The sequence below is a fragment of the Monodon monoceros genome, unplaced genomic scaffold (genome assembly GCF_005190385.1).
Source record: "Monodon monoceros isolate NGI ecotype Baffin Bay Population unplaced genomic scaffold, NGI_Narwhal_1 Super_Scaffold_5, whole genome shotgun sequence".
NCBI lineage: Eukaryota > Metazoa > Chordata > Mammalia > Artiodactyla > Monodontidae > Monodon > Monodon monoceros.
Genome location: NW_021703782.1, coordinates 99,570,954 through 99,588,549, shown reverse-complemented (window position 1 = coordinate 99,588,549; position 17,596 = coordinate 99,570,954). Strand labels below are relative to the sequence as shown.

Sequence of the window (17,596 nt, the reverse complement as noted above, 5' to 3'; positions counted from 1 at the left end):
ATACATCATTATAACATCATTCAGAATAGTTTTGTTTGTCATAAAAATCCTCTGTGCCCCACTTATTCATCCCTCCTCGCCCCACCGCACCCTGGCAACCACTGAACTTTTAACTGTCTTCATAGTTTTGCCTTTTCCAGGATGTCATGTACTTGGAGTCATACAGTATATAGACTTTTCTTTTCTTTTTCTTTTTTTTTTTGCAGTACGCGGGCCTCTCACTGTTGTGGCCTCTCCCGTTGCGGAGCACAGGCTCCGGATGCGCAGGCTCAGCAGCCATGGCTCACGGGCCCAGCCGCTCCGCGGCTTGTGGGATCTTCCCGGACCGGGGCATGAACCCATGTCCCCTGCATCGGCAGGCGGACTCTCAACCACTGCGCCAGCAGGGAAGCCCCTATATAGACTTTTCAAATCAGCTTCTTTCACTCTGTAATACTCATTTAAGTTTCCTCTATGTCCTTTCATGGCTTGATAGCTCATTTCTTTTTAGTGCCGAATAGTATTCCATTGTCTGGATGCACCACAGTTTATCCATTCACCTACTGAAGGGCATCTTGGCTGCTTCCAAGTTTGGGCAGTTATGAATAAAGCTGCCGTAAACATCCTCGTACAGGTTTCGGTATGAACATAAGTGTTCAACTCCATTGGGTAAATACCAAAGAAAACAATTGCTGGATCATATGTTTAGAGTATGTTCAGTTTTCTAAGAAACCACCGAAGCGTCTTCCAAAGTGGCTGCACCATTTTGCATCCCACCAGCAGTGAGTGAGAGTACCTCCCGCTCCACATCCTCTCCTGTATTTAGTGTCGTCAGGGTTTTGGATTTTGGCTATTCTCAGAGGTGTATAACCTATTTTTTCCACAATTTTATATTGCAAGCATTTCCTTCATGAATATCAGGGGGTTTTTTGTTTTTGTTTTTTTTAAATAAATTTATTTATTTATTTTTGGCTGTGTTGGGTCTTCGTTTCTGTGCGAGGGCTTTCTCTAGTGGCGAGCGGGGGCCCCTCTTCATCGCGGTACGCGGGCCTCTCACTGTCGCGGCCTCTCTTGTTGCGGAGCACAGGCTCCAGACGCGCAGGCTCAGTAGTTGTGGTTCACGGCCCCAGCCGCTCCGCGGCATGTGGGATCTTCCCAGACCAGGGCTCGAACCCGTGTCCCCTGCGTTGGCAGGCAGAGTCTCAACCACTGCGCCACCAGAGAAGCCCCCATGAATATCAGTTTTTATGGATGTATAGTGTTCCAACATAGGGAGGGCATAACAGCACAAAGTATTTAACCTCTCCTTACCGTTATCTGTTTATTTTTTTATGTTTTGGCCGAGCCACTTGGCTTGTGGGATCTTAGTTCCCAGATCAGGAAATGAACCCGGGCCCTCGACAGGGAGAGCGTGGAGTGCTAATCACTGGACCGCCAGGGAATTCCCTGTTATCTGTTTAGATTTTTCTAATTTTCATTATTATCCATAACACTCTGATGAACATTTTCATACATAAAGCTTTATTTACATCTAATTGTTTATTTCTCTTGAATGGATTCTTTAAAGTGGAAATAACAAGTCAAAGAGTACAAACACTTTTAAGGCTTCCTGGAAAGGTGGTATCATTTTACATTTTACATATCATTTACATTTTACATATCATTTACATTTTACATTCTCATCAGTTATGTGAGGCATTCCCTTGCCAGCAACAAGTATTACCAGTTTTAAAAAATTCTTGCCAAATCAATAGGTTAAAAAAATGGTAACTTATTGTCTCAGCTTGCAAATCTTTGACGACTTAAGTTGAATACACAGTGCTTTGTGTGGCTTAGCCGTTTGTATTTCTCTTTCTGTGACTCTGCTGAGCAGGCTTTGCTAATAGTGGCCCCAATAACTAAAGTTGTCTGCATCTGGCCACATCTTATAGGAGCCCAGGCTCTGGCAGGGTTAGAAATAGTCCATGACACAGACATAGAGAATGGACTTGAGGACGTGGGGAGGGGGAAGGGTAAGCTGGGACGAAGTGAGAGAGTGGCATGGACATATATACACTCCCAAATGTAAAATAGATAGCTAGTGGGAAGCAGCCACGTAGCACAGGGAGATCAGCTCGGTGCTTTGTGACCACCTAGAGGGGTGGGATAGGGAGGGTGAGAGGGAGACGCAAGAGGGAGGAGATACGGGGATGTATGTATACGTACAGCTGATACACTTTGTTATACAGCAGCGACTAACACACCATTGTAAAGCAATTATACTCCAATAAATGTGTTAAAAAAAAAAAAAGAAATAGTCCATGTCGGCACTGCTGTTTCAATGAAACCAGAAAGGGGAAAGTTTCTGTGTTTTATTGAAATCTGGAGATGAAGTTATTTTGCTGATTATATTATTATGCCTTCTTTCCTTACTCTCAAAGCTTCTCTTTTCTTAAATGCTGCTCTAGCAGGAGGGTTAAATTTGGTGTATACCTGTTCTTTCTTTGTGTTCACTGAGCTCCTACTATGGGCAAGGCATAGTAGCTATGTAAATGGCCTGGATTTTGGAGCTGGGCAGATGTTGGGCAAGTCCCTTAACCTCTCAGAGGCTCCTTTTCTCCTCCTTTCAAGTACAGATGATAGTCCTACCTTTGGGGAATAAATGGGTCATGAATGCAAAACTCCTGGAACGGTGTCTGCCATATCATAAGGCCTTGTTTAGCTCAACATACAATTCACTTCTCTGTATTTGCCACTGTGCTAGGTGCCGAAGATACAAAGAGGAATCAGCCCTCTCTGCCCCCTGCTGTTCTGTGCCTCCTCACCACCCCTCATTAAGTCCAGAGGCCCCGGATGCCATGGATGGGTTGACAGCTCTCTTTAGAGCCCTGGGCCTTAGCTGCAATTCTGGAGCCACAGGAAAAGTACCAAATGACATTCTGTTACACAGAGAGTCATAGCTCTAATTTTTATTTTCTCTTTTCTTAAAATTATTTCATAAGCATTTTCCCTTTACAGCAGAGTTGTTAAGGGTGCCAGCTAGAGCCAGCCAGCCTCAGTTTGATTTCTGGCTCTATCATTTACTAAGTGACCTTGGGCAAGTTGCTTAACCTCCCTGTGGCCTAGTTTCCTTAGCTGTAAAATAGGGATAATAATAGTACCTACTTCCTGGGGTTGTTCTTAGGATTAAACAAAAGAATTAATGTGTAGCTCTTAGTATAATGTCTAGCATGTAGTAAGAGCTCAATGGTCGATTATTAATATTCACTATAATGTCTTCATAGCCACCCTTACAATGACTTTATATGATTAAATTGAAGAGATTTAATAACAACTTTCTCTGATTTGGATATTTGGAGCATTTCCAATTTTTAAACACAAAAATAAAATATTATTCCTAAGAAACAAACAAAAACGTTATCTTGCACTTTAGAGATAAAGGCAGAACAGGAAATTTAAGGATTAAATGTTGAGTGGATCAACGTTAATACACTTAAATCACCTTTCCAAAAAATTCAACATTTTCTATACTTATTACAGGGTAATTAACTCATTTTAGAACCCATGGGGGGGGTGATCCCTGTCTGAGGCAGGGAGCTGGCCTGGATTACTTTGGCAAGGCCTTCTAGTCTTTTCTCTGTGATTCTTCAGGCAAAGAAGCTGCATCAGCTTTTCTCTCCTAGTGCCATTGAATCTCTGATATAGCACAGCTTAGGGCCAACCCAGCATTTTTCAGCTATCACTTGGGGTATCTGGTAGGGTGACTGTCAGGCCATGTCACCTGATGGGGAAGTTGTTTCTGGTTGTGGTCCTTAGGCCAACAAGACTCAAAGTTAGTACTGGTATAAATGAAATGAGCCTCCACAGATCGGACAACTTCTGTGTGCCAGGCTCTGTAAAAACATTCTCTTCAGGCCTCAGCTCAACTAAGTGAGACAGAATTCATTGGTCCCATTTTATACATGAGGAAACTGAGGCTCAGAGCGGTGAAAGGTTTCTTTCAAGGTCGCACAGCTGGCAGAATCATGACCCAGATCTGTCTGACGCTAAAGATACAAGCTCTTCCCAGGACACCACAGGATCTCTTTTCAAGTTAATTCAATTTAACCAGCATGGGTCAATGCTCACACATATTACCCCTTGCTAAGCACTGAGAACAGAGAGAACAGCCTAATGGGAGAGACAGACACAGAAATCACAAGTTCTAGTATTCCCGCTGATGCAAGCCTGTGAGAAGTAATAAAATCACGTGGGCAGTTCTATTTATCCTGTTGTATGTATTTCTGAAAGCCATCCTTAATCCTTTTAGGAAGAGGCAGGGGAGAGATAGATTGATAGGTCAGGGCTATAATCAATGAACAAACAAACGGCAGTGGGAAAATGGGGAGGGGGAGATTAATTCCCACTCAGAGATCCAGAAGAGTCTCTTAGAGGATATGGTATTTGGGTTGGGGTTTGAAGGGCTAGAAAGATTCAGCAAAAGAATATGGGTAAGAGGCATGACCTATCCCCTCCCTTCCCCAAGAAGTAAAAACAGAATCTTGATTTGTGCTTCCTAAATATTGGTCTGAAACCAGAATTCTGAATTCTGAATGGTTCTGAAACCAGAACCCATACACAGCCCTCCCAGTTTGCCCCCTCCCCTTACATATATACATGGACCTACCAAGACACACTCATAGGTACTCACAAATGCAAAGACACACAGAAAATACACATAAAACACACATCAGCACACATGCAGATACTTAAAACATACAATACGCAAAAAAGATACTAGCTCCCATACTCATAAGCTCATACAAATACACATAATACTCATACACACAGACTCACAAACATGTTTATGTTTTCATTACACAAGCACAAAACTATCCTCTCCCCACCGACTCCTCATGCAGGTAAAGAAGTGCATTTTTAATTCACATATACACGGGTTCGCATGCAAATCTCATCGCCCCGTTCTTGTTGGAGGCCAGTGACTAATGGGAAGCCATACACAAAGCGAGCATCACGCAGGGGAGGCCAGGAATGGGTTGGCGGTGGGGCTGGGATTAAGCCCTGTCAGATGACAAACGCGCCCTGCCCGCCTGCCACTAGAAGCTGCTGAGCCGAGGCTGCAGCGCCTGAGCGAGCTCTGAATCCTGGGCGATGGTGCGAGGCTGCGCACCGGAATTCCAGCTTTACACAGGGTTGAGTGTCACCCAGGGTTAAGCTCTGCTATCAGACCCACCCCAAGAGGCAGGCGGCTTTGGGTACACGCAGGGCTGCGGCATGGGTCTTAACACTACACTGAGAGTAGTAAGCATAAATGAGGGTTTACTGTGGGCCAGGCACTGCGTTAAGCCCTTTCAATTCATTACTTAATTCTCACATCAGCTCTGTAAGAGGGGGATGGGGGCGTTGGGGATGTTAGCTTTCTATCTACCCCTTTTTAGAGGTGAGAACACTGCGCTCAGGCCGCAAAACCACTCAGCAGGAAACTTGGAGCTGAGGTTCAACCCCATCCGATCCCACTCTCCCCGGCGTTTTAGGGTGAAGTGTGCATGTGAGCCTGTCTTCCCCACGCAGGAAGCTTGCACCTCCGGCTCCTGACGGGTCTCTTAGAACCTCCGTCCTGCCAGGCACAGCGCCTGGCCCACTGCAGGTGTCTGATGAGGGCGTGGGTCTTGGTTCGGTGAGGTCCTCAACAAGGACCTCAGTTTCCCCATCTCTGAAATGGGAATGCAGCGCAGACCTCGCAGGGCCGAGGCCAGGTGCTCTCGGGCAGCAGAGGGAATGCTGGGCTCCACATCCTCGCTGCAGCCGCCCTCACCCATCGCTGGGGTTCCAGCTCCGTCTCCACCCGAGCCCGGGAGCGCCGCCGGCGCCCCATTGTTCAAGAAGGCGGGGAAGCTCTCGATCCCCGCTCCGGGTCGCGCTCGCCGCCCAGTGGAGCAGGCGACTTGGCCCGGCTTCTGCCGCGTGGGGCGCGTCCTTTGTCTGCTCCGTGGCGCCCGGTGCCCGAGGCCCGCGCCCCACTCCTTGGGCAGACAAAGCCGTGGCTGCCGCTAGCCGGACCGGCTGGTGCTGCGCTCGCACCACCCTCTTCCCGCCTTAGCACCGCCCCCTCTCCTTGACGTTCTCTGATTGGCCCGCGGGGCCACAAAGAGGCCGGGAAGCGGGTGGGTCACGTGAGTTAGCGTGTCCTCCCATTGGTCGAGTCAGGCTGCCAATCGGTGAGGGCGGGCTGTCCTCGCACGGCCCGGTCTCTCCCTCCGCGCTGGGGCCCGCCCGCGGGGCCGGCCGCCTGTCAGAGGGAGGTGGCGATGGTGCGCCCGGTGGTGGTGGCGGCTGCGGCGGCTTCCCTGGTCCGAGTGCAGGGAGGAGAAGATGACTGACCGACCGACTGACTGAATGAATGAATGGCGAAGCCGAGCGCGCCATGAGGAGCCTGCCGAGCCTGGGCGGCCTCGCCCTGTTGTGCGCCGCCGCCGCCGCCGCCGCCTCAGCAACCTCAGCGGGGAATGTCACCGGTGGCGGCGGGGCCACGGGGCAGGTGGACGCGTCGCCGGGCCCGGGGCTGGGGGGCGAGCCCAGTCACTCTTTCTCTAAGGCCATGGCTCCCACGGCCCAGGCCCCGAGGACCGGACCCCCGAACGCTACCGTCCACCGACCCCTGGCTGCGTCCTCTTCAGCCCAGCCCCTGGCTACCACCCCTTCTCGGGCCAGGGCCGAACCCACTCCGACCACCTTTCGGGCGCCGCTCGGCCCCTCGCCGATCACACCTCCTGCGGTGGAACGTGCTGGGACCACCGCTCGGGCGACGACCAGACCCGCGCCGACCACCCTCTCGACGACCACTGGCCCAGCGGCGACCACCCCAGTAGCGACCACGGTGCCGGCGCCCACCACTCCCCCGATCCCGACTTCCATTCTCCCCGGCGGCGGCAGCAGCAGCAGCGTCCCGCCCACCCCACCTGCCACCGAGGCCCCCTCCCCGCCTCCCCCAGGTGAGTCTCAGCGCTTCCTCGCCCGCCGGACCCTCCCAGCGGCTGTCAGTGCCTTTCCCCAGCCCTGGCCTCTAGCGTTGGGCTCTTGGCTGGAATGGATCATTTCTTGCCCCAAAGGTTCCCCAGATTTCGACTCTCAAGGGGAGGTGCAAGCTCCAGCTAGCCTGCCCCCCAGCCCCCAATCTGGAAAGTCTTTTGTCCCCCCCTTGGGCTGTGCGTCCTCGGGAGGGGGGCGGCTGCTGCGTGGAAAGGCATCGCACCTCCTTCCAAACGGGGCTCTCTGGCCTTTGTCAGACAGGCTGAATGGGCGCAAACTTTTGCGTTCGGTTCGCTCACCTTGCCTCTCCGCCTGGGTGATCTGGGGAAGTTTGAAAGCCAGCCCAGTACCTCCTGAAACCAACTGGTCAAAAACTGAGTCTAAGGGATTCCTCCTACAGCTCCACTTTCCTTGTTCATTTCTCCTTGTTTATATAAATATCAGATGTGCATGTGACAGGTGGAAAAGATATTGAGAGGATTTTGTTTACAAACAGTAGTACAGACCACTTGAGGCCAAAAAAAAGACATTGTAATCCATGTTTTCTCTGCAAATAAATAGATTCAGTAGGTCATTTGGGGCAGGTGTGTATCTAGGTTGAGCACATTTATAAATTAGGTTAAGTTCCTTCCTTGCACCATTTTTTTTTTCCCTTCTTCAATTACAAGGTCAATATGTTTGGACAAATACACATTTTAAGCAGGAATGCTGGGGTTTTTCCCCCTTAAGGGGAATGTTCAGTTTTGCTGATGCTAATAAAAGCCAATTTCTGTCTGAGTTCCTGTAGAAAATATAGCTCTTCTTCCTGCTGATTGAAGTCTTCAAGCAAAGTTAGAGACAACTTCTGTTCTTTCCCCCTTGAGATCTAAAGTGGGCCTTGAACTAAACAAATAAAACCTACCTTGTCAAGATGTTAGTCAAGAGTTTCTGAATTCCTTTGCTTTGAGTTGGGGTTTGATTTGTCCAAACCATTTTGTCTAGCTGTATTTATATTAATGGATCTCTGACCTAATTCTTAGGCTCAGTGATTTACTGTGGAGTCAGGTATGGACTTTGGACTATAATTGAATTTGTAGAGAGTTTTCCCACATGATTATGAGCCTTAATACAGTCACATCTTGGATTGGAGCTTGGCATTGACATAAGAAGGAATGCAGATTATTCACCCATAAAAAGCCAAGTTTGTATTTCTTCCAGCTTCAAGGGCTGTGCTAACTAGCTGGATTTTGACTGTAGCCTTTTTTGGCCTCTTCCTATAGAGAGATGGATATATTACTGAGAGACGGGAAGCATAGAGGTTGAGAGTATGGACTCTGGAGTCCATTCTTAGGTTTGAATCGTAGTTCTGCCCTTTATTAGCTGTGTAAACTTGGGCAGGTCGCTTAACCTCTCTTCATCTGAGAAATGAAGATAATAATAGTACTTAGCTCATAGGATTGTTGTGAAAATTAAATAATTTAGTACATTTATAAAGCTTAGAACAACCGTTCCCCGTGCAGAGCAACACACTGTGGGTGGGTGTGTTAGCTATCCTTATGACTAGGTCTTCTTCTTTTTTTTTTTTTTTTTTGTGGGATAGAAAGCATTTGAGAAACCTAGTAGAGACTTGTGGTGATTTTTATTTGTTTTAGTAAAATATAGTAGAAGAGGATGAATTAGATTTTCCGAAGTTTGAAGCACACCGTAGTGTTTATGTAGGAAGATTGCTTATTTTGAATGGTTAGTATATAATGTCTGTGTAATTGATGTTATTTTACCTTAATAATTTTTGTACTGTTATTTTTAAATCACAAAGGTAACTTTTTCCTTTTTAAGTTACTTTTTCATTGTGATAAAGTATACATAACATAAAATTTACCATTTTAACCATTTTTAAGTGTACAATTTAGTGGTATTAAGTACATTCAAGTTGTACAGCCATCACTACCATCCATCTTCAGGACTTTTTTATCTTCCCCAACTTAAACTCTGTATTCATTAAACAATAACTTCCCACCCCCATCGCCCTAATTCCTGGCAACAACCATTCTACTTCCTGTCTCAGTGAATTTGCCTACTCCAGGTTCCTCATACAGGGGGACTCATACAGCATTTGTCCGCAAACGTAACCTTTACTTGCGAAAAACAAAGAACCAGAAGTCTACAAAGGAAAGAGTGAAAGTCACTCCTTTACTGCCTCCCAGTTCCAGTCAGTTCCTAAAGGTCACTACTGTTAGCAGTTTGATCTTTTCTCAGACATTTTTCTAGGCATATATGAACATAAACACAGGGTTTTTAAAAATAGGTTTTAAAAACTCAAAATGAAATAATTATATATGTTACATATATTAATTATATATGGTTATAGCAAGTCGTAGAGTTTTGCGACTTGCTGTATCCAGTTAACTATGTATCATGGACTGTTTTTTTCATGTTAGTACCTAAGGTCTACCTTATTCTTTTCAGCAGTTGCATTTTTCGTTGTAAGTATATACCATAACTTATTTAACCAATCCCTTGTTTATGGACACTTAGATTGCTTCTGGGCTTCACTTTAAAAAGCACAGGGAAGAATGTGTTCTTGTTCAGTCCATCACGTATATATTATATTCTCTAATACTTTGGCTGGAGTTTTGTAGACTCCAAATCAATTTCAGGAGAAGTAAAGCTGGATTGAGTGATATTTGCCATCTGAGCTGTTCAAGGCTTTTAGTAACTTCCATAGACTACCATATATCTATGTCTATGATGGTCTTTGAGCAACAGAAGTTTTAGAAGGATGTCCAATTTTTGTAGCTCTCCTGCGTTTTAAATTTTTCATAGCTTGTAGTTTTCTGTGAATTCACTGTGGATTGCCCGTGTCTAGTTCTCAGAAGCTGAACTGCCTCTGTGGGCCTACTGATGGGCAATTTTAGCTTTACAGTAATGTAATCGAGTATGGCCTTTCTATCTGAGCATGGGTTTTAGTCTACTTCAAACAGTAAACGCATCTCTTTGACAGAAGGAAAACTTCTAACTGAATTTGAGAGACCTAGTTAGGTTGGTAAAGTTGGATTCTCTGGCATTTGGGAAGACGGGTACAGGGTGTTTTATTTTAATGTTCCTGTAAGGACTGAACACCATAGATAATATATTACGTGTTTAGATGGGTCTTCTAGCTGCTATTTGAATTAATAAGAATTTCTTTCAAGGAGGTCTAGCTCAGAGCTCTTGCCTGCCCCTCAATTAGGGCTGTCTTTTGTTTGTAGAGACACTGATCTGCAAACTGAAACTAATTGCCCAGCAAGCAAGCATTTTCCTCCCACAGACCTGGCAAAACATTTGACTGATTGGTTGGCTGGGTAGGACATTTTAAGAAGGGTGAAGGCAGAAGCTGTGATACTAGAGAATAATAGTTATCAACAGTAAGAGACCGAAGAGATGACAAATGTTTGATTTTTAAAATTATGGACCTTCAGGGCTAGATAAGACTTTAGAAGCCACTGTGTCCTAACGTGGCTCTACATTGCAAGAAACACTTCTGTGGACTTAGCTGAAATATTTCTCACTGTGGTTAACACCAGCTGATTCTGGCTCTGCCCTTTGGGGCCATACAGAACAAGTCAGCTCTCTCTGGGCCATGACAGTTCTTCAGGGATCTGCAGACAGTGATCATGTTCCCTCTGAGTCTGGACTAAATAACTTCAGCTCCCTCAACTGTTATGTGAAATGGTTTCACATTCCCTTACTATCCTGGTTACCCCTCTTCTGGACTTTTTCAGTTTTTCTGTGTCTCTCCTGGAGTGTTGAACACAGAGCTGAACGTATTGCTCCAGATGTGCTCTAACCAGCTCATAGCAGAGAGGGCGGTTACCTTGTTCTTTCTGGTTGCTGTACCACTGTTGATGTAGTTAGTTCCTAATCACAGTAGCTTTTTTAGCAGCCACATTATGTAGTTGACTCATTGAGTCCATTAAGATAGTTAAGTCTTCTTTTAAAAAAAAAAAACATGGAGTAGATGAGTCTTTCTTCATTCTGCACTTGGAAACTCTTGTTATTTTCTTAAGTGTAAACTGAGACATTTGCCAAGTATGTAAGATTTATTGTGTTAGATTCAACCCATCATTTTGGATCCCGAGTCTGTCAATGTACCCCACCCAGTTTATTCACATTCACCTACAGGGTGTTCCTATAGACAGAGTCTAAGGACAAGTTAGGGCAGGTTGTTCTTACCTCATAGGGGAGAGTACATTTATGGATGATAAAACAGTTTGGAAGGGAAGGAATAATGATTTAGATTAGTTCTCAAGGGTCTCTTCCAGCTGTAAAGTTCTGTGATGATTTGGTACACATGATTCAGGGCACATGAATGCCCCCGAAATGAGCCTCAATCATTTATTTGTGATCTAAGTTAAGAGAATAGGCTTTTTTTCAAGCAAGTCCTAGAATTTAGAGTTTGAAAGCTCTGACTACTATGGCATGTAAATAAAATATTGTGAATGGATTTTATTTGAAAGGAGCATTCTCGGAATTCAGGGCCCTCCTACCTGTACTGGGAAACATTTTCTTCATCCTAAAATTCTGTACAGCTAGGTTCAGGGTGTCATTTGCTTATGGTTATTTAAGAAGATACCATTCATTTTAAGGAAATAGAAATTGTTCAGGCTTCAAAGATAAGGTATGTTCATAATCTTTTATCAAAAACCTGTGGGGCTGGGTGTATTTCAGAATTTAGAATTTTTCAGATTTTAGGAAGTTAATAAATACACCCCAGTGTAGTCTAGGGCAGCATCCTGTAATCAAACACATGAAGATACTTGCAGCAAAATGCATGTATATTCACACTGAGTGGGTTTTTAAAAAAGCTATAAATAGCCTTGCATTTGTTCAGGTCAGGTTTTGCTGCCAAATGAATAACAGAAAAATTTTTGGTTTTTTGGATCTTCTGGTATTTACATCAGGTCTGAGGGACTGTGCACCACTGTAATAGTAATTGCAAACACATTTAGTACTTACTATGCTACAGGTACTGTTCTAAGTGCCTTACATATGTTACCTTACTTAATCCTCACAACAGTTAGGTATAATTGAGTTAGGTACTATTACTATCTTCATTTTATAGATAAGGAAACTGAGACTCAGAGAAGCCCAGCTATGGTGGAGCCTAGATTCAAGCCCAGCCTTTGTGGTTCCAGAATCCATATTATTGGCATTTAAAGAAATAGTTACATAGAGGATAAGAGAAGGAAACCATTTTGCTAAAAATATTTGCCCTTGGATACTAGTCTGAACATTTTTCACCTGTTCTTTGGCATTTACTCTCTTCATTCTCTTGTGTGCTATTTAGTCACCTCCTCAAAATTTCTGTTTTACAATGTTGTACAATTATAGCTCTAACTCTTCCTTTGATTAGGTTCTAATATGGTCTGTGATAGGGAGGATTGTCTGTAGTCTTTTTAGGGCTAGGCCCAGGGACTACTCAAATTCACTCTATCTTATTCCTGGCCTGAGTGCCTAGCTTTCTGCAGGAATTCCTTAGTCTGATTAGTTTCTGGAACAGCACAGTTAAACTCTAAAGCATTAGTTTCAAATCTACTGAATTATGTCCCCAGGAAGCCTTCTGGCTGGTTGAAAATTTACACATTGAAATAATCTAACTAGGTCTTTTTATCTTGATTTTTTATAAAGATCCATAAAATTAAAGTGAGCATTACTTTTCATCTCAGCATTGCTAAGCATGTATATATTAACTCCCAGACATCTTGGCACCCTTATAAAAAGAATAGAAGAAAAGTATCATGGTGCTGTTTTTACTGATGGGTAGATTATGGGTAGAGAGATTACTGCTCTAGGGCACTTAATAGATCAGAAGAGAATAGAAATATAAGATCTGTTTGGCTGAAAGAGAGTGTTAGATGATATTTTTAGTTAAAAATAGCTTTAATTCATGCTTTTTGCCTTGATCTTTATTTTTGTTTGTTTTCTTTACATATAATATAAACATCTTTAATACTAATGTTGAGATTATGTTATAGGTATCTCTTCTTGGTCACTTAGTCTTTTTTTCAAGTATGCGTTTTGGTTTATCTGTTTTTCACTAGAAACAACTACCCTAACTGCACTGGTAACTTTGAAGGGAGATATTTTAAAAATTGTCATGAAAAAGATAAAGATTATGTCTGGATACATGTGTGTTTGAATCACAGTAAAGGTTTACTCAGCTCTTTTTAACTGTATCTATTTAAGTACATGTGATAAATGGGTGTCAGAATAATCCCTCTAGTAATGCCACTGTCCCACAGATAAGTATTACTGTCTGAAAAATCTTTCCCTATTACTTTTTCTTCATTAAAATAAAATCTTCTGTTCTCCTTGCTCATTTTTTTTCACTTTAAGCTCCTCTGTATGTTCTTCTTACTCCTGTCTCTTATTCTTGGACCCATCCATTCTTTCATGTTCTTTAAGGAACCAAATTATCCTCTCTACTTAACAATTTCCCATTTGTCCTCCTTCAATGCCTCCTCAAAGCCTAATTCTTCCAAGAGGTCTTTCCAGGGGAACAAAAGGTCCTTGAAGACGTTCTGGTAACAGGGTGCACAGGGTTGAACACTTTGCACTCAGAACAAAACCTGTCTTTCTTTGTGACTTTGACTTTTTCCCTATGAATTTGTTTTTAAAGTCTGTTTAATTTAGATTATTAAGCCCACTTGATAAGAAAATGTCATAGTTTATACAATATTCAGGATATGGTATTAATTTTTTCTTTTAGAAAAAAATGAAAGAAAAGATTTTCTTTTTGTTCTGGATCTTCTTTATTGACCAGCTTTTGTTTTTGTTTTTTGTTTTTTTTCCTTCTCCTGAGGAACAATACAGAAAAAAAAAAACCTGCCATAACAGAAATTATCTGCCTCCAAAAAAAAAAAAATCCAGTACTTTGAATAAGTAGCAAATTTCTTTTTCTATTTATGAATAATATGAGCTGTTTTTGTTGGGTAGGTGTATTTGGGCTAAATAGCAATATAAAAGGTTTAATTTGGTTGAGAAGCAAATATTAGATCTTTTGAATGACAGAATTTCCCCTGTAGAAATCTAATTAAAGTCAATAGTGAACAGAGTGCTTCTAATAATTAACAAGTGTGCAGTGCTTTACAGTTTACAAGGTGCTCTTAGAATCTCCGAGACTTTGGCATCTATATTTTGTAGATTTCTGGGTATTATATGAGTCAGTAAAACCTCAGGTTCTGACCTCTGTTGGTACTTATGTTGGTGAATATAGACGAAAACTTTATAGGTTTTTGGTGGGTTTCACATTTGGTATTTTGTATTTCAAACTGTTGTCTTGGGGAACTAAGATCCCACAAGCCGCATGGTGTGGCCAAAAAAAAAAAAAAGAAATCAAACTGTTGTCTTTTCTTTTCCTTTTTATTTTATTTATTTATTTTTTTGTCTGCATTGGGTCTTCATTGCTGCGCGTGGGCTTTCTCTAGTTGCCGCCAGCGGGGGCTACTCTTTGCTGTGCGCAGACTTCTCATTGCGGTGGCTTCTCATGTTGCGGAGCATGGGCTCTAGGCCCATGGGCTTCTGTAGTTGTGGCACGTGGGCTCAGTAGTTGTGGCTCACGGGTTCTAGAGGTCAGGCTTAGTAGTTGTGGCGCACGGGCTTAGTTGCTCCGTGGCATGTGGGATCTTCCCCAGCCAGGGATTGAATCTGTGTCCCCTGTGTTGGCAGGCGGATACTTAACCACTGTGCCACCAGGGAAGTCCCAAACTGTTGTCCTTTAAGTTTATTTTGTTGAATGTAAATCTTTGACTGGTTTAGCTGCCCATATTTACGGGATGGAAAAACAGCATTTTGGGAAGAGGATTGCTTACTTTATATTTTATTTCCTAAGTACTATATGGGGCTGAATGTTATGGAAAGAGCCCAATAATAATTGAACGTAAATGGTGATGGAGGTAGCAACGCAAACTACAGAACTTGATTGGGAGAACTCATGTAAATTTCATTTCTTCAGATGGAAATATTATTTACTTCTCTCCTAGTGTAGGAATCTGTTTGGGATTATTTTAACATACTTGTTCTGTTGCCTCAAATCAGTGTGAGTATCAAAGGAACTTGGTACTTTCTCACCTCTCATTACCAATCTAATATTTAACGCTCTGGGAGGAAAGGTAATTAATGTTAACTGAGCACCTATTATATGCCTAATTACCTACCAGGATTTTTTTTTTTTTTACTTACATCATGTTATTTAATTCTTAGACAAAGCAGTAGTTAAATATTATTATCCTTACTTTATGGGTGGCAAATACTGAGGTTCAGAAAGAGAAAGCAGCTTGCTCAAGCTGTCAGGCTTACGAAGTCCATGAGGGCAGGGACTTCTGTTTGTTCTGTTCACAATTGTATCCCCAGCATCCAGCCCAAAATAGATTCTGAATAAAAATTTAAGGATTGAATGAGTGAAGAAGAAGGAGTGGTTTGTAGCTACACTAGATGTGTAGTGTATTCTTGAGGAAAATAATGTAATCTCATGGCCTTTTCCTTAGTTTAGAAATGAACTTTTCTCCTTTTCTCCATTACTCATAGGAATAGTATGAGAACCTACTTAGGCAAGTGGAGTTCTTTGAGATCTAGCAAATTACATTAATTATTCATTTTTTGTTACATAACTTTGTCCCTTCTATTTTTCTTAAAGGAAGAACAGCAATATACAGATGCACATCTGATGCCTTTTGTAGAAAAAGTAGCTAAAGTTGGAAAAGCAGAGCCCTTGTATGTAAGACATGGGACCCTAAGGTCTTTCACAGTTCTCTTACTGGTTCTGAAATCTTGGGCAAGTAATTTCATCTGTATAATGAAAGAGGCTAGATTTGTTGTTTCTAAACTGTATTATTTGGGAAGCCAGGGTTCCTTAGATGTGTTTGGGAGCCAGTATAGGGACTCAGGAGGCCAAGTGGGTCTACTTCTGGGCCGTCCACCCCCACCCTCACCTCACACCCCCGCATCACCGCCCACACTTTAATCAGCTCCACTCTCATCTGGTTTATATATTGGGTTTGTTTTTTTCAGTAGAGATATTTGAAATAGGAATTTTTCTACTCTAAAATTCTATGATAAAGAAATTATGGTAATCTCTGAACTATTATGCATCTATTAAAATGCTTACATTATGTTAAGTAGCAGTATACATAGAAGGAGAGAAATACACCAAAATATTAAGTGGCTAAAGCTAAGTGATGGGATTATGGGTCTTTTTAATTTCCTTCTCTGTGTTTCTTTGGATTTTCCAAGTTTTTTTTTCAATGAATGTATCCAATTTTAATTTTACAGTCATAAATATAAATGAATAACATAAAAAATGAATAAAAAGTTACGTTAAGCTTGATAAGCCTCCACTTATATGAGATCAACTCAGGTGATATTACCCCGGGCCACTTTCTAATTTCTGCGATTGACTCACCAGTTTTGATCTGCATCAGAGATATTTGCTTAGTCTCAGTGAGTTGTGGTTCTGAAGAAAGGAGATTGCTGAAGACAATACCCAAGAAAGGAAACTGTTCCTGACACCTGACAAATCAGGGTAGTGAAGACACATCTAAGATTTGGTACTTTTAGGGAAGGTTTAACTAAGATCTTAGCAGAGGCTGAAAACAGAGCTGATTCTTTATCCATTTCATTCTGTCTAGGGAATTTAAAGCATGAACTTAAAAGTTAATTAAAGTAGGTTTTTGAAATAGATCTTGTTTAAATTGTGCAGAATTTGAATTCATGACATTGTTCACAGGCTTTACCAATAGATGGTCTTTGGTTATCTCTTCCTTTAAAGATACAGAGCTCCCAAAAGTTTGGTTTCAGCCTATCCATATGTTTTTCAATTAGATCGGATGGGATTGCTTTTATACTGGTAATACAACAGCTGTTCTATATGATATCCTTGCCAGGGAGACAGCTAAGCTTTTAGGGAAGGGGAAGTATATTCAGTTGGAAAAAGGAATGTATTCTGCCTAGCCACAGGGAAAATGATAAGGGGTAGGAATGTTTTCAACCTGGCTGGAGAACGTTAAATAACCTTTATTTAGATTTTACACTCTTTAAATAACTGATTTTGGAAACTTGTTTCAGTCTTGCATGCTTCCTAGAAACTGGCATATTACCAGGGATCTTATTAGATTTTTATTGTTTATTTTTTAAAATCTATAGTTTTTTAAAATATTTATTTTATTTATTATTATTATTTTTGGCTGCATTGGGTCTTCATTGCTGCACATGGGCCCCCTCTAGTTGCAGTGAGCAGGGGCTACTCTTCGTTGTGCTGCGCAGGCTTCTCATTGCAGTGGCTTCTCTTGTTGCAGAGCACGGGCTCTAGGCGCACGGGCTTCAGTAGTTGTGGCACAAGGGCTCAGTAGTTGTGGCTCGGGGCTCTAGAGAGCAGGCTCAGTAGTTGTGACGCACAGGGCCAGTTGCTCCATGGCATGTGGGATCTTCCCGGACCAGGGCTCGAACCCGTGTCCCCTGCATTGGCGGACGGGTTCCCAACCACTGTGCCACCAGGGAAGCCCAAAAATCTATAGTTTTTATTTGATGTATGTGAGCAAAAAGAAGAGGTTATGAGTAACACTGTTAATTGTAAGGAGAACATCATATTCTCTAG

The 17,596-nt window shown here is 42.7% G+C and overlaps 1 protein-coding gene across 1 annotated transcript in view; it reads left to right on the top strand.

Annotated features, from left to right (window-relative positions):
- The first annotated feature begins 6,232 nt into the window (after positions 1 to 6,232).
- MEGF9 (multiple EGF like domains 9) overlaps positions 6,233 to 17,596 on the top strand; it is an 83,398-nt gene continuing 72,034 nt past the window's right edge. Inside the window, exon 1 of the mRNA XM_029203989.1 lies at positions 6,233 to 6,950. Coding sequence (XP_029059822.1) covers positions 6,359 to 6,950 — 592 coding nt within the window. The 5' untranslated portion in view covers positions 6,233 to 6,358. The remainder of the gene's footprint in view (positions 6,951 to 17,596) is intronic.